Source organism: Lepus europaeus, chromosome 18 (genome assembly GCF_033115175.1).
Source record: "Lepus europaeus isolate LE1 chromosome 18, mLepTim1.pri, whole genome shotgun sequence".
NCBI lineage: Eukaryota > Metazoa > Chordata > Mammalia > Lagomorpha > Leporidae > Lepus > Lepus europaeus.
In genome coordinates, this window is record NC_084844.1 from 19,940,602 (window position 1) to 19,958,588 (window position 17,987).

A 17,987-nucleotide genomic window follows, 5' to 3' on the forward strand; every position below is an offset into this window, starting at 1 on the left:
GCCCAGTGGGTTGGGCCACCGCCGCCTCTGATGCTGGCATCCCATGTCCAAGCACCAGTTCAAGCCCTGACTGTTCTACTTCTGATCCAGCTCCCTGCCAATGCCCCTGGGCGAGCAGCGGAGGATGCCACCCATGTGGGAGATGTGGAGAGATTCTTGCTCCAGCCTCAGCCTTTGTGGCCAGTTGGGGAGTGAACCAGCAGATGGTCTCCCCCTCTCTCTGCCACTCTGCCTCTCAAATAAAGAAAATAAATGTGTGTTTTTTTTTTAAAGAAACCAATCACAAAAGAGCACATATTATGTGAACCTATTTATATGAATTTTCCTAAACATAAGCAGATCCATAGTAACAGAAAGCAGGTTAGGTGGGGGAAGGGAGGGAGCTTGCTAAAGGGTGTGGGTTTTCCTGGGGTGATAGGATTAGAGTGAGATGGTGGCAGTGGCTGGACAGCTTTGCACACGCACTGGAGCACATTAACTGATACACTCCAAAACGTTGCCTTTGTGACATGTGGATTATATTTCATTGACAAAATAAGAGAAAAAAAAAAAAAACGAAAAGGTAAGACAACAAAAAACATAGCAAAAAGAAGGATCATCTGCGAAAAGCTTTGTCTTCTCTCCAGGAGGCTCCTGCCGGGCCCCTGCTGCCCTGCCTGGGGTGGGGACTCAGCATAGCTGGGACTGGCAGGGCTGAGTGTCCCTGGGTCTGCATTGGCAAGCTCCGGACGCCGCGGGCAGGGTGTCAGGTAAGGGCGAGGCCTTGGGGCAGGGGAAGGGACATGGGAAGGAGAAGAGGGAGCCAGGTGGCCCAGCCCCGTGTCCAGCTGCTGCCTCCCCCCTCACACCCTGGCTCTGGGCCCCCCTCTGGCCAGATTTCCCAGGAGCTCCTAGTCGTGAGCGAAGCCCCCATGGGAGAAGGCAGGGAGCTCGGGGGCACAGGCAGCAACCCGGGGCAGGCAAGCCAGGGGGTTGAGCTCACAGGCCCCGGCGTCCTGGTCCCCCCGGAAGTAGATGGCGTCTGCGGAGTAGAAGGAGGGGTCCTCGTCAAAGAAGTTGTAGGGTCGCAGGAAGAAGCCCACGCCGTTGGCCACCGTCACCGTGTTGGGAATGTCCTCTGCGTGCGGGATGTGCAGAAAGCCAGCTGTCACCCAGGCCACCAAGTCCTGGGGGGGGGGGGGGGGGAAGAGTCCTGAGGGCGCTGGGCGGGGGGGTTCGGCTCAGCAGCTGCAGTCCCTGACTACCTCCGGAAAAACGTGAAAGCAGAATAAAGTTTGCTTCCTTAGTGGCTTCTAAAGTCCCCTGGGACGTCTGGCCTGGGACAGAGCGCAGTGGCTCATGCTGGAGCCCCGGCCTCCCGTCTCACCCCCTCCTCCTCACCAGCGCCTTCCACCGACCTGCCCGGCGATGGTCTCGTTGTTGATAAAGGCAGTGAAGTCCAGAGTGGGTGTCCAGGGGTCGTTCAAGTTGTAGATGCTGCTGCTGCTGGGCTCCTGCTCCTTCCGCTGGGTCACGGCCAGCTGGTACCTGCGGGGGACGCTGGCTAGACACACCAGGCCGTGAGCCTGGCCGGCTGCCTGAAGCTGCACTGACAAGGGAGCACGAGGGCCCTGGGGCATTGAGTCTTCACTGTCTGGGGGTTCTCATTCTGTCCCCCAACCCTGTAGAATTCCTCCACTTGCTCAATATTCTGGGTGGCAACATCGGTGGGCCCATTACCCCGACTGCAGGCAGTAATGCCACTCATCCACCCGTCCACACCCGGCTCTGATATTGAGCCTGGACCTCGCATTCACAGGGACAGACATCACCTGACTCCTAACCTTGGTCAAGTTCAGTCTACCAGATGTCTGGGCTCTAGGGCCTGTTCCCTCTGATCTGTGTCCCTCTTGCCCTTTGTTTTCTCCTTCCAATGTTTATTTTGATCATTGAAACTTACAGAAAAGTTGGAAGAACTGTAAACACTCATATACCTGTAACCTAGAAGCTGCCGTCAGCAGCACTCTGTTCGTCTCACCACCCAGCATCCACCCAGCCATCCTGTAGGTTGCATGTTGAGCAGCTAAAGATTGTGGCCACAGAAGAGGACGTGTGCTTGTGTGCACCCACACCGGTGAGAGGTAGCACAGCGTGGGGCCCTTAGAACAGCCCACCTCCCCGGCCCCCTCCGACACCTGCCGCTCACCTCCCCCAGCTGAAGGCTCTCTCCACGGGGCTGCTCCGGGGCAGCGGCTCCCCAGCAAAGCTGACCGGCTGGATGCGGTAGCCCCGGGCGTGACCCCACTTGTTGCTCTGGTTGCTGGCCAGGTACAGGTAGCGAGGGGTGGCGCCCCCCAGGGGGAAGGCAGCCTGCTCCTCCGTCTCCAGCCGTCTCCGGGTCACCTGCAGCCTCTGCATCTGGTGCTCAGGGTGCCAGGGCACAGCCGTGGGGACAAAGGCCATGTCCTCCGCCCAGACCCAGTTCTCCAGTCCTGCAGTGGGGAAGGCTGGTCATGCAGCTGCCCTGGGCCAGGGGAGAGAGGGCTCCAAAGAGCATCCCGGGACCGCGGGAGGCCCTGCTTCCCCCATCCCCAGCACACCCTCCATCGCGCCTTTGGAGAAGGTCTTTTTCCCTGATGTCAACACCAGTAAAACTTGCAGAAGCCTGGTGCCTGGGCCTCCAGCTACCCTTCCGCTCTGAGGGATGGCACCTGCGGGCAGTGCTCGAGCTGGGCCTCACGTTAGAGGGGGTCTGCCCTTACATCGCGTCCCCGGTGTCATCGCCGGAACTGTCTTGCCCCAAAACCAAGGCTCCCGCTCATGGAACCCAGGAGTCGTGCACTAGCAAAGGGCTGGGTGCCTATGTGCATTGCTGCTGGTACTTCTACTACCACTTAGGACACAGAAACTCTGCTCGTCCCTACGTCACAGACGGAGCACCTGGGGCTTAGAGGATTTAAACGATGCACCCGGCAGCACAACAGTTAGACCTCCACTTGGGACTTGAGCGTTACATCTTGGAGGGCCTGGGTTCAAGTCCCAGCTCCGCTTCCCAATCCAGCTTCTTGCTAATGCGGATCCTGGCAGGCAGCAGTGACGGCTCATGTGCTCAGGCTCCTGCCTCCTACGCAGGCGGAGTTCTCAGCCCCCAGCTGTGGCCTGGCCCATCTCTGGCTACTGTGGGCATCTGGGGACTAAACCGGCAGCTGGAAGAACTCTCTTTCTCTTTCTGTGGTGCTTCCTTTCGAATTAAAAATAAAAACAAGGTGACTGGGCTGGCCAAGAAAGATACAGTTAGTATGGTGGCAGTTCTTTGACTTTGTATTTTTAAAGCTTTTTATTTATTTATTTGAAAGTCAGAGTTACACAGAGAGAAGAGAGGCAGAGAGAGAGAGAGAGCATGAAAAAGAGAGAGAGAGAAGTCTTCTCTGGTTCACTCCCCAATTGGCCGCAACAGCCAGAGCTGCGCCGATCCAAAGCCAGGAGCCAGGAGCTTCTTCCAGGTCTCCCATGTGGGTGCAGGGGCCCAAGGACTTGGGCCATCTTCCACTGCTTTCCCAGGCCATAGCAGAGAGCTGGGTCAGAAGTGGAGCAGCAGGAACTCAAATTGGCACCCATATGGAATGCCGCCACTGCAGATGGCGGCTTTACCCACTATGCCACAGCGCTGGCCCCTTTTTTTGACTTTATATTGCCAGCATAGAACCCACAACACATGGACAGCAGACGCAGGGGCAAAAGGAAGGGAGCATCATACCCTGCAGCTTGGAAGTAGCTCCTATAACTTGTTTGTTTGTTTGTTTTAAAAATTCATTTGAAAGGCAGAAAGAGTGACATGGAGAAAGATCATCCATCCACTGGTTTACTTTCCAAATGCCCACAACAATCAGGGCTGGGTGGGAGCAAACCAGGAGCCTGGAACTACCTTTGGGTCTTCCATGTGGATGGCAAGTACCCAACTACTCGAGTCATTGCCTGCTGTATCCCAGGGTGTGCATTAGTAGGAAGCTAGAGTCGGAACCAGAGTCAAGATTCGAACTCAGGCACTCCAATAGGAAATGCAAACATCTTAACCCTTGTGCCAAATGTCTGCCCCCTTCCTATTTTTATTTATTTGCTTAAAAATTTTTTCCTGTCGTTAGGAATGTGGCTGAGAGCTGGGAGTGGGGCCAAAGGCACAGTATGTTCTCTGAATATTTGGAGTTTTGAATGATTCTATTGGAGTCTAACTAGGTCCCATATTAGGAATTGTCTTACATGACCTGCGACCAGAGAGCAATAAATCAAATCATGCTGGCACTGTCTCCATGCTTTCCAGGGACCAGAAGAGAGCAGAGACACTTGGTTTCCTTTTGTGGCTTCAGCACTGGTAGTCTACACCCCAGGGTTTTCACCCTGAGGTGACAAAGACTAAAATGCCTCTTCTGTTCCACTCATATGAGTAGGTTCCTGGGACCAACAAAAATAGTAGCCAATGTTTCTGAAGGGCTCACTGTGTCAGATGCTATTCCAAGTGGATTAAGATGTCATCTTTTAGACACAGAGATAAAAGTAGATGTGGTGTGGGTATGTTGATTAGAACATAGACTTAACATGTGTAGCCAAGTCCACTGAGAGGGCATCCCAGTAACAATGCACACACCTGGAGCCCAGATCTTGGTTTCTAAACACCTTTCTCCAGTGGAAGGAACCAGAGCTCCTTGGGGAAGTGGCTGACTCCAGTACTGGAGCAGGGAAAATTCTAGATGAAATTAGAACAGGAGTGGGGACCGGCCCTGTGGCATAGAAGATTAAGTCGCCACCTGCAGTGTTGATGTCTCTATGGATGCGAGTTAGAGTGCTGGCCGCTCCACTTCCAATCCAGATTCCTGCTAATGCACCTGGGAAAGCAACAGAAGATGATCCAAGTGCTTGGGCCCCTGCAGCCACATGGGAGACTCAGAAGAAGCTCCTGGCTCCTGGCTTCAGCCTGGCCCAGCTCTGCCTGTTGCAGCCATTTGGGGAGTGAACAACGGATGGAAGACCTCTGTCTCTCCCTCTCTCTCTCTGTGTATTTCTGCCTTTCAAATGAATGAAAAAAATCTTTTAAAAAAATAAAGGAAGGAAGGAAGTATTCACAAAAAGGATGGAAAAGAGTCCAAAGAACAAGGGAACCCACGTAAAGGACATCCCAGTAGCCGAAGTTAGGACAAAGTGGAGGTAGTCCTGGGTTATAACTCTTGGACTACAATAAGAAAACCATGAGTCCACGCAATTATCAATCAACAATAAAAACACATAAATAAATGAAAGAATATTTTTTCCTTACAGAGGATTCCAATTAAGAAATGTATAAGGAATAAGGGGAAAAATTTAATTAATAAAGAAAATATAGATACTATCTAGTCTTAAAAAAGAAAGAAACTGGGGCTGGCGCTGTGCCTCAGGAGGTTAAAGCCCCAGTCTGCAGAGCCAGCATCCCATCTGGGTGCCAGTTCGAGTCCCAGCAGCTCCACTTCTGATCCAGCTCTCTGCTGTGGCCTGGGAGAGCAGTGGAAGATGGCCCAAGTCCTTGGGCCCCTGCACCCATGTGAGGAAGCTCCTGGCTCCTGGCTTTGGATTGGCATAGCTCCAGCCATTGTGGCCATCTGGGGAGTGAACTAGTGGACGGAAGATCTCTCTCTCTGTCTGCCCCTGCCTTTCAAATAAATAAATAGATCTTTTAAAAAAACAAGAAAGAAAAGGCCGGCGCCGTGGCTTAACAGGCTAATCCTCCGCCTTGCGGCGCCGGCACCATCGGATCAGCGCGGTGCGCTGGCCACAGCGTGCTGGCCGCGGCGGCCATTGGAGGGTGAACCAACGGCAAAGGAAGACCTTTCTCTCTGTCTGTCTCTCTCTCACTGTCCACTCTGCCTGTCAAAAAAAAAAAAAAAACACCCTGCATTGCATTCTAGCAAATTGATACGAAAGATTTTAAGTGTTCTCACCATTAAAAAGTGGTTTGTTTTGTTTTGTTTTGTTTTTTTGACAGGCAGAGTTAGACAGTGAGAGAGACAGAGAAAAAGGTCTTCCCTCCATTGATTCACCCCCCAAATGGCCGCCACGGCCGGTGCGCTGCGCTGATCCGAAGTTAGGAGCCAGGTGCTTATCCTGGTCTCCCATGGGGTGCAGGGCCCAAGCACTTGGGCCATCCTCCACTGCACTCCCGGGCCACAGCAGAGAGCTGGCCTGGAAGAGGGGCGACTGGGACAGAATCCAGCACCCCAACCGGGACTAGAACTCGGGGTACCAGTGCCGCAGGTGGAGGATTAGCCTAGTGAGCCGCGGTTCCGGCCTAAAAAAATGTTTTTTAAAAAAGATAAGTATGTGTGGTAGTGAATGTTAATTAGCTTGATTTAGCAATTCCATGATGTACACATATTTCAGAACAGCATGTTGTATATCGTAATATATATATAATTTGTATTTGTCAATTTAAAGATAGTCTAAAAAACAAACAAGAAAAAAATAAAATACCAGCAATGAACTAGTAAATGAAAAATGTTAGATGAAGCCTACTAAAATTAGATGTTAAAAATAGTGGACAATGGGGCTAGTGCTGTGGCACAGCAGGTAAAACTGTCTCCCCAAGTTCCGGCATCCCATATGGGTGCCAGGATGGATGCTGGTTCTAGTCCCGGCTGCTCCACTTCCAATCCAGCTCTCTGCTATGGCCTGGGAAAGCAGTAGAGGATGACCCAAGTCTTTGGGCCCTTGCACCCACGTGGGAGACCTGGAAGAAGCTCCTGACTCCTGGTTTTGGATCAGCACAGCTCCCGCCATTGCGGCCATCTGAGGGGTGAACCGGAGGATGGAAGACCCCACTCCACCTCTCTGTAACTCTGCTTTTCAAAGCAATAAATACAGCTTTTTAAAAAATAGTGGACAAAATTTTGAGAAAATAAGAAATAGAATATTTGCATTGCATCTATTTTTCCCCAAGGTATATAACAGGAAATGCAAAATATTAACTTTTACCATGGAGAAATCAGGAAAATACCATCTTAACCAAGTGCACAAGTTCAATATCACAGGCAGTAAGATGCAGTGACATCATATGCCCTTGACATGATGGACACCCCAAGAAGTATATAACATTTCTGTAGTTTTCTTGCAAAAGAAAAAAAAAATCTGTCAATCTCATCACAACCAAACATCAACGAAATCCAAAATGAGAGACACTGTACGAAATATCTAACCAGCTCTCTTCTCAATGCCAAGGTCATGAGAGATGAGGAAGCCTAGCAAGCTGTCAGGAACCAGGCGACACCACCGGGTAACAGCACCTGCACGCAGTGTGGGTGCCTGGATGAGACCCCGGGACCGAAAACGAGCGCTGCTGTGCAAACCAATGACATCCTAGTAAGGTCTGGAGAGTCACTGACAGACTTGGAATGGTGTTACTTTCTTGTTTTTCTTTTGATTTTTGTGGTTTTTCAAAATTTTTACTGGGGTGGGCATTGTGGCACAGCTGGTTACGCAGATGGTGCAAATGCCTGGACTCCTGGCGCTCATGTAGGACATCTGGGTGGAGTTCCAGGCTCCAGGATTTGGCTCCGCCCAGCCTGAGCCGTTGTGCCCATTTGGGGAGGAAACCAGCAGATGGAGATCTGTCTATTTCTTCCTTTCTCTGTCTCTCTCTGTCTCTCTCTGTCTCTGTCTCTGTCTCTCTGTCTCTGTCTCTCTGTCTCTGTCTCTCTGTCTCTGTCTCTCTCTGTCTCTGTCTCTCTGTCTCTGTCTCTGTCTCTGTCTCTCTCTGTCTCTGTCTCTCTCTGTCTCTGTCTCTGTCTCTCTCTGTCTCTCTCTGTCTCTCTCTGTCTCTCTCTGTCTCTGTCTCTCTCTGTCTCTGTCTCTGTCTCTCTCTGTCTCTGTCTCTGTCTCTCTCTGTCTCTGTCTCTCTCTGTCTCTGTCTCTGTCTCTCTCTCTGTCTCTGTCTCTGTCTCTGTCTCTGTCTCTGTCTCTCTCTCTCTCTCCCCCTCCCTCCCAAATAGATTAAAGTAGATAAATAAATATGCATTAGCATGTAGCTAGAGTTAGAAGCAGAACCAAGGCTTGAACCCAAGCACTCGAATACGGAATAAGGATGTTCCAGGCGGCATTCTAACAGCTGCACCTTGTGGTTTCTTTGAGAGTCAGAGACAGTTCCCTCTTGCTGGCTTACTTCCTAAATGCCTGCAATGGCTGGAGCCAGAGGTAGGTGGGGCTGAAACCTGGAGCCAGGCGCTCAGTCCAGGATCCCTCCGTCAGCCAGCTGAGCCCCGGCTACTTGGGCCGTCACCACTGCCTTCCAGGGTTTTGATGGACAGGAGATGCTGAGGAAGGAATATGGGACTCTCGCTGCAATGTCTGCAACTTTCTGTCCATCAAAACTCACTTCGAATGAGCAGGTTTTGAAACGGCATGATTAATCCTCGTCAGGATGCAACCAGGAGGCCCTGTCAGCTTACTCTCGACACTTGAGTAAAGTGCGGGACACAGAGGCTGCACCTAAGAACGTTCCTAGCCCACACAACGTTGCCGGAGCTCTCTGTGCCGCTGGGTTAGCGCCGAGGCCTCCCGAGAGCAGGGCTGCTGTTTCTTTGGCTGCATTGCATGGTGGAGAGCTTGGCCTGCTGCGTGCACTCCGCAAACCCGCACTGCTTGCTTGAGTGATGCTGTCACGCGGCACAGCATACGCACATTACGATCCCATTTGGATGGTAGAAATCAAACTGTGCACACCAGCATAACATCTTTGTCCTCAGTACACGATGCAATGAATCCCACAACTACAGAACATGGAAGCCTGTTTGTTTTAAATATAGATTTACCAAGCGACTAAGAGTGAAGACCCCAGAGGATGGCTTTGACAGGTATGCCAAACACTTTTGCATTTTTTTGAAAATTTTTAAAACCAGGAGACTTCAGTCCACTCTTCTGGCAACCTAGCCCTCTCCCAGGACGCCTTACCTGCTACGTCCAGATCCACCTTGAAGTGGGCGCTGTGGGTGTGAACCGTGCCCAGTGTGTGCGCCCCGACTTGATTCCCAAATGTTCGGGCAGCACCAAAGAAAAAGGATGAGCTGATGTAGCCGGTGGCGTGGAATTTGACCTCCACGGCCCCGTTGGGGTGGAACATCATATCCCACACATAGTCGTAGTTGAGCAAGGTGGAGACAGACCTGACGATCAGCACTGTCTCCACGACGCCCCCGAAATAGTGGGAGTGGATGTCCGAGTGGTGGCGCCGCAAGGGCAGGCCCTGGTTCTGTTCAAACACACAGAAGGCATCGCGCACCGTCTTGGGGGTCTGGGACTCCAAGAGGAAGTGCCAGTCCACGTAGGTGGCCAGGGACGGGCAATCCACGCCACGGGTCAGCGGCGAGGAGAAGTGGCCCAAGCCAAAGCCGCCATCAGTGTACCGGCTTCGGAGAGCAGCAGGAGAATTGCCCCCGTAGATGGTCAAGGCCTCCTGGACGCTGATCTCATAGGCCAGCCGCTCCCCCTTGAAGCGCACGTCGAAGATCCTTGGGCCGCTGAAAGCTCCCAGGCCGAAGGAGAAGGTCCACAGGGAGGAGGCCACGCGGGTGCCCTGGACGCTGAAGCGAGGGCCCTGGGGGTGGAACTGCAGAGGTGGCGCCGGGCCTGGGGGCACCTGGGGCTTCAGCGACCACCACCCACCTGTCCCGTTGTTTGGGACCAGCACCACGTTCACCCGGCCGGCCTCAAACTCCTCCTCCAGCTGGGCCAGGCTCTCATAGTAGCGGCCTTGATAGAACACCTTCTGGATGCGCCAGTGGGCAGGGTCCAGGGCCTTGTGGTCGACCAGCAGCTCCAGCCCCACAGGGTTCAGGAAGAACCCAGCCCCCACGATGTTGTAGTAGAGGCCAAACCAGGTGGCCCGGTCCCCGGACTGCAGGCCCCGGGGGGCTGTGTTCATTGTCACCAGGTTGCGTGCCCTGGGTCTGTAGAAGCAACAGTGGTGCAGGAGCCCGGCGGCGCGGGGCAGCTCTCTGTCGAAGATCATGTCGTCTATGTCCAGGTACTCTCGGGCCAGCACGGGGCGCCGGTAGTAGGGCAGGGGGCCCCCGTGCCGCTCCACCGTCACATCCCGCATGTAGCTAGGGTGAGGCAGTGGCCCCACCAGCAGCTCACTCACGTTGGGCTGGGGCTGTGCGCCAAAGAAGACGATGGCCAGCGCCTCCCGGGCAGGTGCGGGGCCTCCTCTGTCCAGGTGGGCCAGGGCCGCAGCCTTGGGGGGCAGCTGCAGCTCCACCGAGAAGACGCAGTTGTCTGAGGGCTGGGCCTGGGCCGCATCCACCAGCCCTGGCCCCAGCCGCTGGGTCAGGAAGCTCATGACAGCTGCCAGCTCCTCTGGGCTCAGGTCTGCAAACAGCTGGCTCTGGCCGGGGTGTGTCCAGCCCTGGGCGCTGGGGGACGCCGAGGGGCAATGGGGAGCCAGGCCTGCCACGCAGCCTCTCCCGTCTGCGTCCTCACTCCCAGCCCTGCTGTCACCCATACTTGCCACTGGAAAACCACAGAGGAGCAAAACAAGGAAGGCGGCCATTGCCGAAGCTCCCGGCCTGCTCAGACGGGAGCCTGTGTGGACAGGACCTGGGCGCAGGATGCCTCTCAGCCTCTGGACAGTCCCTACCTCTGTGCCGGCTGCTTGGCAAGAGGCCTGCCAGCTAACGGGAAGCACAAGCAGCCTGGGCCCAGGGGCTGCAGGGGTGGAGCCAGGGGGCAGGGGTCAGGCTGGATTCAGGGGGCGGGGCTGAGGTTGAACCTGGACTTTGAGTGGCCTGTGCGAGCCTCTGTCCTCCTGTTTGATATCAAACAATGCCGTTAGGCTCAAAGTTGGGAAGGGTGAGTTTCTCTCCTTCCCTCCCCCTGCAGGAGGAGCTCAGCTCTTGGCCCCAAGGCTGCCTGGGAGCTCACCTGGATCCTCTGCAGACTGACCCTTCTTCCCCCACCAGTTTGCCCTCTAGGTTCCGCTCTCTGTCCTCTGCAGGGCACCCCGCTCCCTGCAGCCCCGGGAGGAGCTGGGGGCTGCAGGCCTGAGCCGGAACAGCCTCCGTCACGGGAGAGAAACGTGTGGGGGGTGGGCCAGTTCAGAGGCTGGACGGTTCCGTGCAGGGCAGGGGGGCAGGGGGCTACGGGGGAGCAGGACCCACAGGTCTCCCCATGGAGCAGGGTGGACCCACAGGCCAGGTCAGAGGTCACGAGGCATGCAGGGAACTGGCCACGGAGTTAAGCCCGCAGCCCCCAGCCCTCTGCTCTACCACGGAGCAGACACAGAGGGTGAAGCTGCTGCTGCCTCTCACGGCTGATAGCTGGGCAGCTGCTGTCACCCGCGCAGCCTGGTCCTGAGGGGACCCGGGACGGACTGAGGGTTCCAGACAAGCGACTTGCTTTCCTCGTGCGACTGAGAGAACCCTCTCCCACCTGGACATGCCCAGGGAGACTTCCCCGGAAGAGACCTTGGAGCTGACCTGAGGTCAGTGTGCATGCCGGGCCAAGAAGGGGAAGGGTGGCCCAGCCACAGGGAACAGAAGGTGCAAAGGCACAGAGACCTCCAACAGCTGCCCGGGGGCAGGAAGCAGGCAGCAGGCAGGTTTCTGGCGTGAGGTGGGGACAGGCATGGAGCTGGGCACAGGAGGTACGATCACAAAGCCTTGTGTGGCCCCTGTCTGCAGCCAGGAGCCCATCACAGGAAGATGCGAGACACTTGGCACCTGGGAGAGTTAAGCCAGGGAGATGGGCACTGGCAGGACCATCCACCATGTTCACACCACTGGCTGTGTTTTTGTGGAAATTCACCAGGTTTCCTCTCCCTTGCTCTTTAAAAAAAAAAAAATTATTTATTTATTTGGAAGTCAGAGTTACACAGAGAGAGATAAGGAGAAGCAGAGAGAGAGAGATCTTCCATCCGCTGGTTCTCTCTCCAAATGGCCGCAACGGCCGGAGCTGAGCCAATCCGAAGCCAGGAGCCAGGAGCTTCTTCTGGGTCTCCCATATGGGTGCAGGAGCCCAAAGATTTGGGCCATCTTCTTCTGCTTTCCCAGGCCACAGCAGAGAGCTGGATAGGAAGTGGAGCAGTCAGGTCTTGAACTAACGCCCATATGGGATGTTGGCGCTTCAGGCCAGAGTGTTAACCCACTGTGCCACAGCGCCGGCCCCTGCTCTCTCTCTCTCTCTCTCTTTTTTTTTTTTTAATAAGCAAACAATTTATTGTAGAGATCAGTAGGGAAAGGAATTTTTAAAATTATTTTAAGGGGGCTGGTACTGTGGCGCAGTGGGCTAATGCCCTGGCCTGAAGTGCCAGTATCCCATATGGGCGCCGGTTCCAGGCTCGGCTGCTCCACTTCCAGTCCAGCTCTCTGCTATGGCCTGGGAAAGCAGTAGAGGATGGCTGAAGTCCTTGGGCCCCTGCACCCGTGTGGGAGATCTGGAGGAAGCTCCTGGCTCCTGGTTTTGGATCGGCACAGCTCCAGCCATTGCAGCCAATTGGGGAGTAAACCATCGAATGGAAAAAAAAAAAAATTTATTTTAAGCCGGCGCCGCGGCTCAACAGGCTAATCCTCCGCCTTGCTGGCACACCGGGTTCTAGTCCCGGTTGGGGCACCGGATTCTGTCCCGGTTGCCCCTCTTCCAGGCCAGCTCTCTGCTGTGGCCCGGGAGTGCAGTGGAGGATGGCCCAAGTCCTTGGGCCCTGCACCCCATGGGAGACCAAGAGAAGCACCTGGCTCCTGCCTTTGGATCAGCGCGGTGCGCCAGCCGCAGCGCACTGGCCTCAGCGGCCACTGGAGGGTGAACCAACGGCAAAGGAAGCCCTTTCTCTCTGTCTCTCTCTCTCTCACTGTCCACTCTGCCTGTCAAAAAAATTTTATTTTAAAATATCGTATTTTTGGTGAAAAATATTGCTGCTCTTTCAAGCTGTGAAGGGGAGGTGGGGCTCCTTGTAGGGCTGTCCCAGGGCAGGGGCCCTGTGCCCGGAAGGAACTTCAGCTTCACAACCCCTGTGCTGGGGCCCTGGGAGGCTGCTGGGAACGGAGGGCGGCTTTCCTCTTGCTGATCTGCAGAATCTCTTTGAAAAATGCTACCATGAATACGTTCATCTAATGAGCATTCTGGAAGCATTTGGCAAGCATTTGGTGAACAAACACAAAACGTTTGGTTAACAAGGAGTGCACGTGGCAATCTCACCTCCCTCCTGGTGGACACTGCCCCCCCACACACACACACAACGGGTGCCTCCTGCAGGCCCTCCAGCTGGGTGGAGAGGCCAGGTGGAGGAGAGAAACTGACTCTGGCACTAGGAGACAGGCGGCGTGGGTCAGCCTGGGGTGGAGAACTTTTTGAGAACTCCCCTAACATGGGGAGGGCTGTTCTCCAATTTTTTGCAATTCACAAGTAGGAAGTGTGTGTGTGTGTGTGTGTGATGTGTTGTGTGTATGCACGTGCTATCTGTTGTGTATGTGTCTCTGTGTTTTGTATTGTATGTGTTGTGTGTATGTGTGTCACTGTGGGTTGTGTCTAGTTGTGTGTTGTATATACTTGCATTTACTGTGAGTGTATTGTGTGTATGTAGCTGTGTGTTGTGTGCGTGTATTATGCTGTGCGTTGTATGTGTGTGGTTGTGTGTTGTGTTTATGGGTGCTGCGTGTGTTGTGTGCGGTCTGTATGCGTGTGCTGTGTATGTATATGCATTTATTGTGAGTTGTGTGTTTTGTGTGCTGTGTGTGTTGAGGGAGGAGCGACCAAGCCCACGCTCTCACTCAGGGGCCCCTGCTCTCCAGCTGTGGCAGGAGGGAGAGGGTGCAATGGCAGTGACCGCTGTCAGCGGCCCAGGCGCTGGCCGTCCCCAGAAGCCCCCTGAAGATGGGCGCCCCAATTCCAGACGGGCGCCTGGAATTGGATTTCCCGGCGGCCGGGGAGTGAGGACACAGAGCTAGTTACCAGATACAGAAAAATGAAGAAAGTGAGGCTCACTGCTTACCCTGGAACACCCGGGAGTGAAGCACACACTCAGGATTCCCGGGGCTTCCTGCAGTCAGGACGGAGACACAGAACGGCAGGCACTCGGGCAACTCCTGTAGGTCAGTAGCGACCAGGGACCGTGTGGCCAGTGTCGCCGCGGATAGTGAAGATCCGGCCTAGAGAGCTTTGCCGGGCCGCTGGGGGAACCCGGGTCTATACCAGGGGGCCTACCTACATTCCCCATAAACACCATGGAGAGAACTCCGCAGCAGGACCCCGCGCTCTGCTCCCCAACCCACTCTGATTTCTCAGCGAGTAAACTCGGCCCCAGCCCCTGTGAACTTGGTGAAGACGGACTCCTGCCTGGGCCCAGAGCCCGGGGTCTCCGCAGCACCGGGCCCGGGGTGGGGCAGGCGGGTGAGAGCACCCTGCTTGTCCTGGTCAGGCTCCGGCCCGCCGGCCACTCCAGAGACCGCTCGGGCTATGGGTGCCGCGGGGCTGGAGGCAAGGGAGACTGGCCAAGAGGCCAGGGCCGGAAGTAGGCCAGAGAGCGCAGGCCGAGTGGCCAAGCCGGCGGTGCTGCAGGGGAAGAGCGTGCAATGCCTCCTGTGGCGAAAGGGCCCACATGGTGGGTCGGCAGGGGCCAGCCTTTCCCCGGGCTAAGGACAGAGCAAGAGCAGGGGGAATAAGGGAGGAAAATGAGCTTGAAGTGTTCGTGGAAAGCCCTAGCAGTGTCGTCTGGGTGGGGCACAGTCGGCTCCTGGCACACAGCGGCGATTCTCTAGGGCACCAATAGGATTTGGCTAACAAGAAGTACGAGAAAGCCCGAGGGCTTCTGGAGAGAGGAGCGAGGCTGTCCAAGGACGGAGCCCTGGGAAGAGGGTGCAGGAGGTCTTGGAAAGCAGCCCTGGGAACTCTTCTGAGAGGCAGCAGGTGCACTGAGGAGGTGGCACAGTGCGGGGAAGTCGGGGAGGGGGGCTGGGGGCTGGGGCGGGGGCTCCCGGGAGGCCGTGGTCCTGCTCAGTGAGGCTGCTGGGTCCAGGAGGCAGGCGCCGCCGGCCCTTGGTGCTATGTCTGAGAAGCCACTGATGAGCTACTGCCTGCGTGGCTGGCATCCCCCGTCAGAGCCCCAGCAGCTCCGCTCCCCAGCCAGCATCCTGCTAAAGTGCCTGGGAGAGCCATTTGGAGAGTGAACCAGCAGGTAGCAGATCTCTCTCTGTCTTTCCTCCCACTTTGTGTCACTCTGTCTTTCAAAGAAATAGATTTCTTATTAAAAAAAAAAAAGTCCCCAGAGACCTTTGCTTAGAGTTGTGTCTAAGATCCATGACGGCAAGAGGGTAGGACAAAGACAGAAGCCAGGGAGAGGCTTAGCAAGATGAGAGTTGCTAGGGAAGAAGCAGTCAAAAGAGAGAGACTGAAAATACGGGGAGAAGAGTGGAGACCAGAAACATCCAGGAGGGGTCACCTCTGTGGGCAGGGAGGCTGAGGAACTCAGGAGCCCAGCTCCATCACCAAACCCAGGCCAAAAATGTCTTTGGGGGAACCCCAAGCCTGCCAACTCTCAATTTTTTTAGGGGCTTGCCATTTAATGATTTTTCCTTTTTAAAATTTATTTGAGAGACACAGTTACAGACAAAAGAGGGAGGTCTTCCATGCACCTGTTCACTCCTCAAATGACCACAACGGTCAGAGCTGGGCCGACTGGAAGCTAGGAGCCAGGAGCTGCTTCCGGGTCTACCACGCAGGTGCAGGGGCCCAAAGAGTTGGGCCTTCTTCTACTGCTTTCCCAGGCCATAGCAGAGAATTGGATCAGAAGAGGAGCACCTGGGACTCTAACCAGTGCCCATAAGGGATGCCAGCACCGTAGGCGGAGGCTTAACTTTCTAGACCACAATGCCAGCCCCCATTTAATGATTTTTCAAATTCACTGTGCCTTGTATAAAAAGAACAAGGATGGTTTAACCAATCCCAGAAACTGGTACTTGTTGCGTTGGAATCTGGACTTCGATAAGCAGCTCCCACTCCCTGGCACACTTTCTCCATCCTTGCTCTTCCCAGCCGACTTCTGCTTCTCGGCAGAGTCGGAGGAGACACCACAGTCCTGGGGAAGCCTCCGCCGAGCGCTGCGTCTGGGTTCAGATGGAGCCGCTGCCGCCGTCTTCCCCCGGTGTTGACTGGCATGTCCCTGCGCCGGCCTCTCTCAGCCCTTGAGGGTAGACGTTGTCTCTGTTCGCCAGTGTGTTCTAGTGCTTGGCGCTGTGCCTGGCAGTCAGAAGTTGCCCTGTAGAGCTCCAGTGAATGTGTGACGGAATCCTTATCTTTTTTTTTTAAAATATTTATTTATTTATTTATTTGAAAGTCAGAGTTACACAAAGAGAGGAAAGGCAGAGAGAGAGAAAGAGAGGTCTTCCATCCGATGGTTCACTCCCCAATTGGCCGCAAAGGCTGGAGCTGCGCCGATCCAAAGCCAGGAGCCAGGAGCTTCTTCCAGGTCTCCCACGCAGGTGCAGGAGCCCAAGGACTTGGGCCATCTTCTACTGCTTTCCCAGGCCACAGCAGAGAGCTGGATTGGCATTGGAGCAGCCGGGTCTCAAACTGGCGCCCATATGGGATGCTGGTGCTTCAGGCTGCAGCGTTAACCTGCTGTGGCACAGTGCCGGCCCCAGGAATCCTCTTGCACTTGGAGCTGGAGCCCTTCCCTGGGGCTGCAGAAGGGAGGCAGGTGGGCACGCCCCAGAGGCTCCCATGACTCAAGTCATGCCCTCCACCCATGCCTCGGGGGTCCCCTGGTCCAGCACCTCCTTCTCAGGGCAGTGGGTTTCAGGTTCCAAAGACCCGCACTGCGGCAGTACCAGCGCCTACAAACCCGATGCCCTCGGCCACTGCTCACCACCAGACACCTGGCTGCAAGGCAGAGGCCCAGAGCCAGACAACCGCAGTGGCCCGAGGGAGAGATCAGATCAGGGTGGGGGCCACGGGGCCACCTGCAGCCCTCCGGGCCTGAGCTGGGCTGATGCTGTCGCCACTGAGACATGCATTCTGTGGGGAAATTAGTTACATGAAGCAATTCAAAGATGGTGCCCAGGGGAAGTAAGGTGGGCGGAATCCAAAGTTGTTTACCACCAAAACTAATTGGCTACGCAACATCAGGGGAGGTAACAAAACTAGTAACAAGTGTATAGACATATGGTTGGTCCTATAAGAAATCGCCCCGTAAAATGACCGTTTAAGTGATTGGTTGGTCCTTAGCCCTGCCGCAATGACTCTGCAGTTTTGTGCTATAAAAGGCTCTGTAACGCGTGAAATAAATGAATTCTTGCTAGGCTTGGCTCCCCACTGCGTCTGATTGTCTCCGGGATTGGGAAGCTGGGGAACGGGCGAGCGGCGCACTTAACCTTTCCTTAGACCCAGTCCATCCTGTACGGGTGGACTAAGACCCAGCACATTCTGCCTCCCCTGGGCGGCATGGTCGTGTGGCGAGACGCAGGGTAGCTGCAGGCTCACACGCACTCTCTGTCTGGGGATGGGTTTCCAGGGAAGGAACTGGAAGTGGAGAAGATGGCGGTGCAGGGGGCAGACCAGCGTTCTTCTGCTCCCTTCCCCTCCAGGCTTGACCACGGTGCAGGCGGCAGAGAAAGGGCTGTCAGGAGGTAGAGTGGCTGGTGTCATGGCTCAGTGGGTTAAGCCGCTGCTTGTGACACCAGCATCCCATATCAGAGTGCCAGTTCCAGTCCTGGGTGCTCCACTTCTGACCCAGCTCCCGCCTATGTACCTAGGGAAGTGGTGGAAGATGGCCCAAGTGCTTGGGCCCCTGCCACTCAAGTGGGAGACCTGGATGGAGTTCTTGGCTCCCAGCTTCCATCTGGCCCAGCCCTGGCCCTTGCAATCATGAGGGAAGTGAACCAGCAGGTGGAAGACCTCTCTCTCTCTCTCTCTCTCTCTCTCTCTCTCTCTCTCTCTCCCTCTCTCTCTGGAACTACCTTTCAAGTAAAGTAAATACATATTTAAAAACAAAAACCTTTTTTAAAAAA

The 17,987-nt window shown here is 55.0% G+C and overlaps 1 protein-coding gene across 6 annotated transcripts; it reads right to left on the reverse strand.

Moving 5' to 3' along the window:
* Positions 1-295: 295 nt before the first annotated feature.
* LOC133746663 (membrane primary amine oxidase-like) lies at positions 296-10,693 on the reverse strand. 6 transcript variants are annotated; one of them, XM_062174868.1, is made up of 4 exons: positions 8,947-10,693; positions 2,186-2,471; positions 1,398-1,527; positions 296-1,166 (listed from the first exon to the last, which is right to left on the reverse strand). In XM_062174868.1, the coding sequence occupies exons 1-4, from the start codon at positions 10,541-10,543 to the stop codon at positions 891-893; spliced, it is 2,289 nt and encodes a 762-aa protein (XP_062030852.1). In that variant the 5' UTR covers positions 10,544-10,693; the 3' UTR covers positions 296-890. The 6 variants fall into 6 exon arrangements, with proteins under 6 accessions (XP_062030852.1, XP_062030853.1, XP_062030854.1 ...); XM_062174869.1 differs by having other exon boundaries at positions 296-1,117; positions 1,398-1,543; XM_062174870.1 differs by having other exon boundaries at positions 963-1,166; positions 1,398-1,543.
* Between the last annotated feature and the right edge of the window lie 7,294 nt (positions 10,694-17,987).

Bases quoted from the DNA above. Each gene is read 5' to 3' on its own strand.
- LOC133746663 (XM_062174868.1), bottom strand. From the start codon at position 10,543: ATGGCCGCCTTCCTTGTTTTGCTCCTCTGTGGTTTTCCAGTGGCAAGT. The intron at 2,472-8,946 runs GTAAGGCGTCCT...TCCCCACTGCAG, and splicing joins GGTGGATCTGGACGTAGCAG to GACTGGAGAACTGGGTCTGG. The intron at 1,167-1,397 runs GTCGGTGGAAGG...CCCCCCCCCCAG, and splicing joins ACGAGACCATCGCCGGGCAG to GACTTGGTGGCCTGGGTGAC.